Source organism: Pagrus pagrus, assembly GCF_965226575.1.
Source record: "Pagrus pagrus genome assembly, chromosome: 24".
Taxonomy (NCBI): domain Eukaryota; kingdom Metazoa; phylum Chordata; class Actinopteri; order Spariformes; family Sparidae; genus Pagrus; species Pagrus pagrus.
This window is the reverse complement of record NC_140206.1, coordinates 2,439,583-2,452,715: the sequence shown is the minus strand read 5'-3', so window position 1 is coordinate 2,452,715 and position 13,133 is coordinate 2,439,583. Positions and strand designations below refer to the sequence as shown.

Genomic DNA, 13,133 nt, shown 5'->3' with positions numbered 1-13,133 from the left:
TACGTCAAAACTTCCCATTGCTCTCCGAAGGAGTTCAGTGCTTTAGCCTTTCTCCAGCTTTCATTAATAGTTAACTTATGCTTAGAAACTGTTTATCTTCTAAGAGATGTTATTTAATTTCCACTTTGATCCTGATCTGTTGTGTTATTAAGATGAACTGAGATGTTTATCAGCTGATGGTCTGTAAGTACAGAGGGTTCAATATAAACATCCGTAACTGAAGATATCAACCAAACATCTCTTCTTGACTGTTTGCTCAAGTCTGTTGTTTGCCATGTAAACTGACTCTTGTCAGGATTTCTATACCTCCATATATCAAAACAATTCAAATTAGAGCAGTTTATCAATTTCTGCAGTTTTATCGACTCTCAGCGGACGTGGTGGCCGACAGTCCAACAGTGGATCTTTAATGGAGCTCGTCTCCTCCAAGGAAACAGGAATAATAGTCACACAGCAGCTTCTGTGACATCATCTCACAGCTGACTTTACCGGCCTCTGATTGGTCCCTCAGCTTCATTGCAAAAAGGGGTTTATAATTCAGATGTGACTTATAGAAACATGTGCATGTGATAATGAAGGAACATGTCACATATAAACAGCAGAAACAACATGTTGCCAGAAGCTTATAAGTTATATAGTGGCAGAGAAAGAGCATATGGTGACAGTTTAACTGCCTTTCTGTCGCTGGAGCCAGAAATTAGATTCATATAATGTACAACTTCATGGAGAAAAGCTACAAAATCAGGTTTTTACTGCTGAATTTAAACCTGGTTCTGGACCCGACTCTCAGAAAAGAGCCACTTGTTTTTATGCAGAATATCTGTTATTCCAGATCAGAAACCTGTGAGCTGAGAAACTGTGCTGATAAATGAGAGGCCGTGCTAAAAGGAGCTGCTTATGGAAAGTGGACAGTCTCACAGGGAGTTTGTCCACATTGTGATTACAGTTCAAAACAAAGCTCAGAGCAGCAAAGCAGAGAATATATAGTGGGGAATAAAAGTCCACACTGAGACAGCAGGGTGTTTTACAACGTGCTGAGCCCGATGTGTCTTAAAAGTCTTGTTCAGTGTGTTAAAGTCCAGAAAGTTGAGCCCACCGGATTCATAATTACTCACAACGACACTTGTTTTGATCTAATGTGCAGGATTTTTCCAGATGAAGTCAAAACGCTTCCTGTCAACGTCTTTCCAAATGTCCGTGTCCAGGTGTGAAGAGAGAGCTGCGTATGTGAGCCCAGATATCCTTCAGCCTGCAGCAACACTCTGCCTGTTAGAGATGAGTCCCTCTGCAGCCACTCGTTCACTGTGTGTTGACTTTTTAATGATGGAGACACGTTTAAAGGACATCTCGCCTTCTGGTCTTTAGCAACAAGAACACCCAAGTATGTGACTTCTTCCTTGATCGTCATGTTGCAAATAGTTTGTGTATTACAACCTTTTTTTTTTTTTGAACAAATATGTTTATTGATGTTTCAAGCTTTACATACTTAAACATATTTACAGAAGTTTTCCTTTTTAAAAGCTTTACATTCTTTTGTTCCATATCTGAGTAAAAAGAAAGAGAAAAAACGAAAAGAAAAAAGAAAACCTGTCGGCAAGGTGGTTCCATATTCTTATAACAGTGTCAGAGACCTGATACTTAAAGTACATGATTGGATAAATAATATTATTAATAATTATGTGTAAATAAGATTGAGTAGAATTACCATGGTGAATGGTTGATATTTATGAAATGAAAACATAACAAAAACACACCCTTTTACTTTAGAGGGTCCAGGCCTGAAATTGCCTCTATGATGCTGGATCACCTAGGTGTCCTGTAATGTTAGTCCAAAGTAAGTAATTAGTGGATTCCACCTCCTCTTGAATAAGGCCACGTCAAGATTGAGCCTAGCCGTTATTATTTCCATTGTATATACCCTGATAAGTCGCTCTTTCCATTGGTCAACGGTCGGGGGTAATGGTTTACACCAGGACATAGTTATCATCTTTTTTGCCACCATTATGAGGATTTTGAGTAGGTACATTTTTTCTTTACATAAAAAGTCATAGGGAAGCACTCCAAGAACAAAGACCAGCGGGTCATTCTTTATACTAATTTGTAAGATGTTAGAAAGTTCCGCCCCGATCCCCTCCCAATACATTTTCAGTTTAGGACAATCCCAGAAAATATGTGTGTGATCTCCAATTTGTCCGCATTGTCTCCAACAAAGATTTGTCTTTGTTTTGTCAAATTTAGAGATGATAAATGGGGTTTTGAAAAAGCGGAGATTCACTTTCCATATGAATTCTTTCCACGTGGGGCTGCTGGTCAGTTTATGCCCGTTCTCACACACTTGTTCCCAAATTTGGTCTTCAATCACGACATTCATTTCTAATTCCCACTTTTCCTTTACTCCAAAAGAGCTCCCCGTTACACTTGTCTGTAGTAATTTATATAAATGTGAAACAATTTTTTTTCCATCCCCTTTCTTTATAGTCCTGATGAAGAACAGTTCTAACTCAGAAGGCTGTAATGTAAGAGACTGCCATTCTTTATGTGAAGTCAGATAGCTTCTCAACTGCAGAAACCTGTAGAAATCTGTGGATATCAAACCAAATTGTTCTTGTAAGTGAATAAATGACTTGAGGGTTTCACCATCAAATAAGTCATCAATAAAAATAAGGCCCTTATTTTCCCATTCTTTAAATCTTGAATCAAGGTGTCTAGGTTTGAAATCTATTATCTCAGAAATTTTCATTGCTCTAGATATAGACTGTGGAGCATTTATTTTTTTCCTTACAGAAACTAAAACCTTGCGTGTACACTTCATCCAGATATTTGAAATTTTATTCTTTGTCCATATCTCATTTGAGCAGAATGGTAATACTTGTAGTGAGACTCCAGGGCATGAATTTTGCTCTAAAGATAGCCATGTTGTTTCTTTATTTTGTTTTAACCATTCTACTGCCCCGTGTAATTGTGCAGCCCAGTAATATAATTTGAAATTTGGTACATTTAGACCACCGCTTGCTTTACTGCTAGTCAAGTGTGTAAATTTTATTCTAGGTTTCTTTTTCTGCCAAATAAAAGAAGAAATCCTTTTTTGTAGTTTTTTTAATTTAGTCGCTGAAATCCAAATAGGAAGAGATAAAAACAAATATAACAGTCTGGGTAGAATATTTGTTCTGACTGTCTCAATCCTACCAAAGAAGGATAATGGCAATAATTCCCATCTTTCCAGGTCCTTTCGTTTCTGTTCTATTAATTTCCCATAATTCAAATTATACAGTTGAGTAGCATCCGAGGAAATAGTTATTCCCAGGTATCGAAATCCCTGAGGTGACCAATTAAATTTGATCTTGTCAGATAGTTCTGATGGCCATCGCCCATTCAACATCATGGCTTCAGATTTCGATTCGTTGACCTTATATCCTGAGGCCACACCAAAGTCTTTCAAAAGTTTTAAAAGTTCGGGTATAGAAGAGCTAGGATCCCTAATGTACAAAATGACATCATCTGCGTATAATGATAATTTGTGCTCTTTTGTCTTATCTGAAATGCCAAGAAAGCGTTCCTCTTTTTAGTGGAAAACTATCTGAGATATGACCGTTAACACGAACCCTAGAAGTGGGGTTTTTATATAGGACTTCGAACCACTCAATAAATGTTTCATCAAATCCCATTTTACTTAAGACATGCTCCAGAAACAGCCAGTCCACCCGATCAAATGCCTTCTCGGCGTCAAGACCGAGAAGCATTGATGGGTGAGACTGTGATTGGGCAGTTGATATTATATTAAGCGTGCGCCTAATGTTGTTTATTCCCAGTCTTCCAGGTATAAAGCCCGTCTGATCTGGGTTAATCAACTTATTAATGATCTTCTGGAGTCTTCTTGCTATTATAGAGCTCAATATCTTAACGTCATTGCATAACAAACTTATCGGCCTATATGAGGCACAATGTGTGGGATCTTTCCCTTCTTTGTGTATGACCGAGATCACTGCTTCTCCCCATGTTCTAGGTGGGTCTCTAGCATTCAGCGCATAGTTATATACTTTATGTAGAAGGGGAACGATCTCGGCTTGAAAACATTTATAGAACTCCCCGGGGAACCCGTCCGGGCCTGGCGATTAGTTGTTTTTGAGCTTTTTAATAGTGTTTTTAATTTCCTCTTCCGTGATAGTTTCAACTATAGCTTTAGATTCCTTTTGGTCCAGTTTGGTAAGAGTAATTTGTTGGAGAAGTTGTTTAATTTTTCCTAATTTGTTGGGGGAGGTTGTTGAATCATAAAGTTGTTCATAATACTTAGAAAAAGCGTTGGCTATTGCTTTGGGATGAGACACCAAATTTTTTGAGTTTGGGCATGTAACTTTTTGTATTGTTCGGCTTGCTTGTGCTTTTCTTAATTGGAAAGCAAGCAGCCTGCTTGCTTTGTTCCCTTGTTCATAATACTTCTGATTAGTGAAGCGTAAGGCCCCCTCCGCTTTGTATGTTAGTAAATCATTTAATTGCTGTCTACACTTACTTAGCTCTATGAAAATAGTGTCATTATTTGTTTTTTTGTGTTCTGTCTCTAATTTCTTAATTTGTTCTTCTAATAATCTTTGATCTTTTTCACGCTCCTTTTTTAATTTAGAGGATATTGATATAATTTTGCCCCTTAACACTGCTTTCGCTGTGTCCCACAAGGTGGAAGGGGAGACTTCGTTATTGTCGTTTGTGTCCAAGAAATTTTTTAATTCGTTTTTTATATCCTGAACCACCTCCAAGTTATTTAAAAGTGACACATTTAATCTCCATAATTTCTGAGTCTTATTCTGATCCATACATAACGACATGACCACTGGACCATGATCTGAAAGAGTTTGAGGTTCAATGTGGCATTCATCCACTCTATGGGCTTCTTGTTTCGAGATACAAAAATAGTCTATTCTTGAGTGACTCTTGTGGACTCTCGAGAAGTGGGTATAGTCTCTGGTCTTGGGGTTTTTTACACGCCAAATGTCAACCAGTCCGAGTTCATCCAGCATATTGCAGACTGCTTTGGATTTGGATATTTGATATTTTTGTTCGAATGGAAATTTATCTATGCATTTGTTTATCACGCAATTAAAATCACCCCCTAATATTATTGTTCCTTTTGAGTTCCCTGCCAGGAGTTGAGCCACCACCTTAAAAAACCCTGGATCATCCTCATTGGGTGCATAGATATTCATAATTGTCAATAAAAGTTCTCCAATGGAACCTATGACCATGACCCAGCGACCCTTTTTGTCCCGGAGAACCTTTTCTGGGACCAAACATAAAGATTTATGGCAGAGAATCGTTACTCCCCTTTTCTTATGATTTTCGTATGATGCGCTAAATGCCTGTCCCACCCACCCCTTTTTTAACTTAGCATGTTCTTCCTCATTTAAATGGGTTTCCTGCAATAATCCTATCGAACATTCCAACCTTTTTAATTGTGCCAATATTTTTTTCCTCTTTATAGGGTGATTTAGTCCATTTACATTGTAACTAACACATTTCAAAGTGGTCATATTCTACTATATGGAAAGAAGAAAAGAAAAAGATAATATAATTCACCATTTCTCTCTCTCTTAAGTGTCTTGGTACATTTACAACCGAAAATAGTACTTAGAGTCACCTTGCCGTAAAACAGAGAACATATGAAACACCAAAACCAACCGATAACTTGATAGAACTTCCAAAGAAACCATGGGTTACCCTCTTTAAAGAGACATATGGTTAACAGTCCATGTATAACCCACCCCTGATGTCCGGGCAGGGAGATTAGACTCCCTGGGAGGGGAACACAAAGTGTGTGAGCAGCAGTCCACGCAATGTCCAAACTCTGCTGCATTAAGTGCCCAAATCAGTCTGTAATAAAAAAATAAAAATAAAATAAAAATAAATCTTGCCCAAGCTCTTGATTTTGATTTTTTTGAGCCCGTAAACAATTTAAGTTTAATATGCTTTTACTACACTCACGTTACCTTCTCCAATTAAACTTTAATGAAAAAGGAGAAAACAAAATATCTACTTTCTTATTATCAAACCTCTCAGTGTCGATCTGTGTAGTAGCTCTCTCTCTAAGATGTCCCACTCATTCAAGTCTACTTCCATTCCTGGTTCCTGCGGAGTTAATTTGAGACTCATTCGTTTCTGTGATGATCTACACAGCTCATAATGGTCTTGATTTCCTTGGGAGTCAGGATCAGTCCCTTTTTCCCCTGTCTGCCCTGGGTCAGCCATCTGTCCTGTAGTAGTTCTCTCTCCAGGAGGTCCCGTTCATCCACGTCTACTTCCACTCCTAGCTCCTGCAGAGTTGGTTGAGCTTCACAAAGAGAGGGGAAGGTTTTGACCCCAGTGTCCAAAAATACCCTTAGTTGTGCCGGGTAAGGTGCTTGAGCTCTGATGTTGCGTTCCCTGAGCTTTTTAATGACTTCACGCACTTGCTTTCTCTTTCTCAGGACATCCGGGGAGTAGTCTTGGTCAAAATAATCCTTTTTCCCCTGAAACTCCACGTCCCGCTGGGCCCAGGCTTGATGGAGCACTGTTTGTTTAACTTTAAAGTCCAAAAACCGCACTATTATCGATCTCGGCGGCGCTGTCGGCTTCGGCTTCGGTGTTATGGCCCTGTGAGCCCTCTCCAGACATATGTTCATATCTTCCTGCAGTTTTAGAGTTGACTTAAAGAGATTAGTTATGAACGGAATCATCTCTTTACCCTCCGCATCTTCGGGTATTCCATACACTCTAATGTTGTTCCTGCGGAGCCTGTTTTCCAGGTCATCCTGTCTGGCGGTTAGCTTTGCATCCTTACTTAGCAGGTAAGCTAGCGCTCTTTCTTGCCGCAGGCCCCGGTCTTCGGTGTTACTCACTCTGGTTTCGGTAGATGACAACCTCTCCTCAAGTGTGTCTATCCACTGTTTAATTTCGGCCATAGACGTCTCCATCCGTGTCTGGGAGTCTTGAATGTGTCGTTGTGCCTCCCCGGACTCTTGTCTGAATTTCCAGAGCTCTTTTAGCATTAGCTGTTCGGCTCCCGGCTCACTGTTGGCTAAATTAGCATCAAGTGTTAGCTGCTTTTGTTTCGTCTTCGGGTCATCATTTTTCCCGGCTCTGGTGTCCATTTTAGTCTGTTTTTGGCTTGAGCTCATTTTCGTGGTCACTTTAAAGTTGTGAGTGGGATATGGTTGTTTTTCAGGCTATTTTAGACCGAACTCGGGCAGAGCGTTCTGCTTAGGCGACTGACTCGGGCATGGCCGGAACCGGAAGTCCGTATTACAACCTTTTAAAGGTGCAGTTCACATTTATTTATACTCAGACAGACCAGAGGCCTCTGAAAGCTGCTTCATCACATGAATGGCGACAGGTATCTGACCGGCGTCTTTTAGAGAAAAATAAATCGGTGTTGTGTTGCATCAAAGGCCTTATAGAAATCTGAGAAGAGGATGAAGCCATCTTCAGATATCAGCTCAGAGTAGTCAAGAATATCTGATACTAGTCTGATATTATTAGAGAGGTGCCTGTTCCTCATAAAGCCCGACTGTGTCTCAGCTATCATTGTGTCAACAGCTACTTTAATTCTCCTGGCAAATATTAACGCCATCATTTTATAATCGTTACTCAGCAGACAAATGGGTCTCCAGCTGTCAATAACAAGCGTCTTTTCTAGGTTTGGGGATCAATGTGAGCAGACCTTGAGTGAGACCGGGAGGAAGGGCATCGTTCTCTAGACTCTCCGTAAAAACCTGCAGTAAAAACGGGCTGACTGATCTGAGAAGGCTTTATAAAACTCTGCAGTTAAACCGTCAGTGCCGGAGATTTATCGTTTCTGAGCAGAGCGATGGAATCAGTGACCTCTGCCACTGTAAGAGGGCGTCACACTGATCTGTACCTGCCAGATCAATCTTTCTCACCTGATTTACTGAGTTTACACACTGACTGGTGGCTTCTTCATTAGATTGTCAGCTGTATAAACTGCTATAAAATCTCGAACAGAAGTCTGCAATTGATTTCTCGTCATCAGTAACGAGCCCATTAATATTTAAATTATGGATGGGATTGGTTTTGGATCGGTATTTTTCAGGAGGGAAACAGTCGGCAGGACTTTGCTCCCCTCCTCCAGCCATCTCTTCCTGGACCTGACAAAGGCTCCTCTGCTTTTTGTCCATACAACTCGTCTGATTTGTTCTGGAGGTCCGATAGAAGCAGCTCGTCCTCCTCTGAAGCTTCACCGGGGGTCTCTGATAAGAAGAAGACGTTTTACTTGTGACTTTCTCTTCTGCTCTTTTAGCTTTGGCAATAAATGCTCCTGTTTACTGTCTGAAGACTTTTCCTGACTCAAACTTAAGTAGTTCCCAGTTAGTGTTGTAGGATTTTTCCCTTTTAGCCTCGTTGTAAAAACGAGTGATTAAATGAATCATGTCAGTCTGAACCTTTTCCTGCTTCAACAGGGAACTGTTTCATTTCCAGTAGCAGATCTGCGGATTGTATCAGACGCACTAAACTGGATGCTTATATGGATCGCTCTGTGGTCAGCAGTGTTGGGGCTCGCTACTTAAAAAAGTAATATATTACACGTTACATATTACTCTCAAAAATAGTAATGCCTTACATTACTATATTACTCCCTGGAGAAAGTAACTGGTTATATTACTCGTTACATTTTTTTTTCTACTTACTCTAAAATTGCCTGAGATGCATAAGATGGAAGGAGAACAGACACAGGAGGAGTCTTCTTGAGGGTCTTTATTACGCCAACAACAGACTGGCCCTGCCAATACTGGTGCAGGTATGCTGCTTAACTCCCTCAATTAACAAACACTGTCTACTGCAAATAGGTACAAACAAGTGTACTTGTGCAATCAAGTACAAACAAATATTAACTTCCTTAATGTTTAATAAACACTGTCTAGTGCAAACAATCAATCAATTTGATTGTCAATTTATAACAAGTACAAACAAAGAAATATTAACTTCCTCAAAAAATATATCCATAAATAAAAAAGACTGGCCTTACCAGCACTGTGCAGAGGAGAGGTAAACTGTCAAAAACAACAGCAAAGCACAGCGCAGAGGAGAGGCAGGTTGTTGAAATTACTTAAAGCACATACAATAGCCTCAAAACACATCAATGAAAATACAGTTGGCATTTCCAACTACTGTAGTGCATCTTTCTGGGGCAAGATATGAACTTCTGAATGTGTCAGCTTATTTGTTGTAATTCTCGTCAGAGCAGTGGTTACACCTCATAAGGAGGAGTCTCTCAAACGCTCGTCTCCCAACCTGCTCCTCCTCGGAGTCACAACAAGGCTCCCCAGGCTGAATAGCCTCTCTACCGGAGCACTGGATGCTGGTGCCGCATTGTATTTTAAAGACAGGTTCTTAATTCTGGGGAAGTTGTCCAGGAACCCCATCTCTGACCCAGACTTCAGGTAGTCCATCACCTCCCTTTCAGGACCAAGAGATCCTGAATCCTGCTCTCCCTCAAACACAGAAAAGTCATCCTCGCTGCTGCTGGAGGCTGGACTTAGCTGTAGAGGCCTGACCTCCTGCTCCTCGTTGTTGGGGGCAGCCACGGGGGAAGCACAACACTCTGTTACCAGCAGAGTCCTTAGGGCCTCTCTCCTGGTCTCTTCCCTCAGCCACCGCATCTTAAACTTCGGCAGAGTGACAGCAGCCAGGAGAGCCTCCCTGCTGTCCAAAACAGAGGCAAAGCGGCTTTTGCCGGCCTGAGAAAGAGATTTCAAAATGAGATGTTTCTCTTTAAGAGGACAAAACACGCTTTCCTGTGGAAGGAGTTGACAGGTGGATGATGCAACAGGCATATTGACTATACCAGGTCTTCAGAAACACAGTACCAGTACACAAATCTTACACTCTCTAAGAGCTCATTTCAGTGTGGAGTTTAGAAAACTGTGATAGTGGAAGCATCTGACAGCATCTGTGATAGTGGAGGGATGTGCACTTGTGCATCTGACAGGTTTCTCTCATATCACACAAAGTTACAGTCAGTAAGTCTCACACACACACACACACACACACACACACACACACACACACACACACACACGGCCTACCTGCACTATGACATCAGGCAGATCTACCGTCATCTGGGAGAGGCCGGCACGCAAAGCCAGGGTCTTTGACATCAGAGCCTCCAGTGTCGGTAGTAGATTGCCATAAAAGCAATCGTTTTCACCTGGAATCAATGAATATGAATCAAGAATTACTTGTTTGATTCAAATGTTCAACAGTCAAAAAAAAGGAAAGGCAAGAAGCCATAGGTTAACAGGAACCTACGTACACTTAATCTCACCTTGTAATCGGTCCAAAGCTTTTGTAAGTGGGTTTGTGATTGTGCAGTACTCCACAAGGAATTTATACTCCCGCTCAGAAAAGGCTCTCAAACCTAGCTGACTGCAGAGAGTGGTTAACTGGAGCTACCGTAGACCGGCTGGCCTCAGTCCAGAGGGCAGAGCCGTTGTCAGCGACTGTTGCGGTGACCTTCTCTGACAGTCCATAAGATGAGTGAACCTGCTCAACTTCAGTAGCCACAACGTCATATGTGTGTCGTCCTTTGATTCTTTTGCAGGCAAGGGCGGTTTTTGCACGATGGAAGTTGCTTGGATCAATCCAATGGGCAGTCATGCCTATATAGCTGTTGACACGTCCAGATGTCAGCGGCCGTTGACACATACTCAACGCTCTCAAACGTTTTTTTCAGCCCACTTTCCATCATGGAGCAACATTTATCAAGGTACGTTGCAAAAGTTTTCCTGTCAGAATACGGCTGGTCTCTCCCTGCTATCGGTATTTTGCCGAGTATCTTACGAAAAGACAGAAAGAGGAAGCATTTCCTCTACTATGTACGAGGCAACAAGCTTATTTATCTGGGATTTTGAGCTTTACGTGTCCGTGCTGTCGCTCCAAGTGCTTTTTCAAGTTGGAGGTGGTGTTAGAAGCGGTGGAGAGCAGCTTTCTCCCCGCGCAAACTGTGCACTGCACTACGAGGTGAAAATAATGACTGAATCTCCACCCGTCGAAAGTAGCTTTTCTCAACTTCTGCTGATGTGGTTACTCTCTGTTTACCTTTTCAGGTTTCGTTTTACAAAAAATGTTGAGAAATAAAACTATCAACGGTAAATAGCAACAAATATAACAAAACTTTATCTCATCACATGGTCCTTGTATAACGTAGACTTACATCATCATAATTTTTGTGCACACCAGTCATTATTTTAATTTGAAAAACATTTTAAAATGATTAAACAAGAAAAAAAAAAAGGTAAGTATTTAAAAGTACCAAAAGTAATACAAATCTGCACTTGAACTTCACTGACTGGTATCAAATATACATTCTTCTTTACAAGTAAAATTTAGAAATCTAACTGACGTTAAAAGTCTGTGAATGAACCATGCTGACATATCTATAACAAAACATCTCATTCCACATAGACTTTGTAGTAAATCATCATTATCATCGTCATTATCATCATTATTGTGCACACCAGTTATTTATGCAGTTATGTAAAATATGAACAAAGAAAAATAAAGACATCGAACCAAAATGATAAAATATAACATGACAATAACATGATGTCTTGTTGCATGTGATCTCTGAAGTGCATCGTTATCATTTTCATTTTCAGCATCATAATTGTGCTCACCAGTATAAATGTCGGCACTTCCCAAAAGAAAAAACAACTAAAAAAATACAAAAGAAATTGAAAATAATCTTTGTAGAACATCAGTATTTTCTTTTTTCATGATCATTGTCAACATCATTATTGTCCACACCAGACGTCATGCATGAGAACGTATAGAATATTAAGTGAAAGCAAAACATTTGTAATCTTCAAAAAATAAAAAATGAAAATGCGTAAAATAATTGAAATCATGTTAAAATCAGTGACCAGCTTCTCAAATTCTCCAGCTCCAACTCATTTAATTCATCATGTTGACAAAACCAAAGGATGTCACAGTTTTACTGTTAGTCACTGGTTTAGTTCTTATTTGACTTTGACTGAACAGACACATCAAAATAAAAACAAAATTCTTGCATTCTGTCAGGTTCCAAGATATTTGAGCTGTTTGTCATTACACTGATCAGACTAAAGACTTATAATTTACTAAGTAAAAATAATGGTTCAGCAGGGTTGATTTTTTTTCTTTTTAAAAATGATCTGTCTTTAATGTGACTGCTTGTTCTGCTGAACGCCCTAACATATTCAACCATATTCATATCCTTATGCTCTTCTCCAAAGTACATTTGTCTGTTCACATGTCTGAAGTTTTGTTTGAAGGTCTTAGTCAGGATCATACACTGCTCTACACCTAGCTAACAGTGCCTCTGCTCTACACCTAGCTAACAGTTTCTCTACTCTACACCTAGCTAACATTGTTGCCACTCTACACCTAGCTAACAGTGCCTCTGCGCTACACCTAGCTAACAGTGTTTCTACTCTACACCTAGCTAACAGTGCCTCTGCGCTACACCTAGCTAACAGTGCCTCTGCTCTACACCTAGCTAACAGATTCTCTACTCTACACCTAGCTAACAATGTTGCCACTCTACACCTAGCTAACAATGTTGCCACTCTTCACCTAGCTAACAGTGCCTCTGATTTACACCTAGCTAACAGTGTTTCTACTCTACACCTAGCTAACAGTGCTTCTGCTCTACACCTAGCTAACAGTTTCTGTACTCTACACTTAGCTAACAATGTTGCCACTCTACACCTAGCTAACAGTGCGTCTGCGCAACACCTAGCTAACAGTGCCTCTGCTCTACACCTAGCTAACAGTTTCTCTACTCTACACCTAGCTAACAATGTTGCCACACTACACCTAGCTAACAGTGCCTCTGCGCTACACCTAGTTAACAGTTTCTCTACTCCACACCTAGCTAACAATGTTGCCACTCTTCACCTAGCTAACAGTGCCTCTGATTTACACCTAGCTAACAGTGTTTCTACTCTACACCTAGCTAACAGTGCTTCTGCTCTACACCTAGCTAGCAGTTTCTCTACTCTACACCTAGCTAGCAATGTTGCCACTCTTCACCTAGCTAACAGTGCCTCTGATTTACACCTAGCTAACAGTGTTGCCACTCTACACCTAGCTAACAGTGCCTCTGCGCT

At 40.4% G+C, this 13,133-nt stretch overlaps 2 protein-coding genes across 2 annotated transcripts in view; both read right to left on the bottom strand.

The window, feature by feature from the left end:
* Positions 1-13,133, bottom strand: part of LOC311252955 (uncharacterized protein) — a 290,895-nt gene that overhangs the window by 157,512 nt on the left and 120,250 nt on the right. The window lies entirely within an intron of this gene.
* LOC311253488 (uncharacterized protein) lies at positions 8,748-10,670 on the bottom strand. The gene is made up of 3 exons (XM_084347503.1): positions 10,310-10,670; positions 10,071-10,192; positions 8,748-9,722 (listed from the first exon to the last, which is right to left on the bottom strand). The coding sequence occupies exons 2-3, from the start codon at positions 10,140-10,142 to the stop codon at positions 9,240-9,242; spliced, it is 555 nt and encodes a 184-aa protein (XP_084203629.1). The 5' UTR covers positions 10,143-10,192; positions 10,310-10,670; the 3' UTR covers positions 8,748-9,239.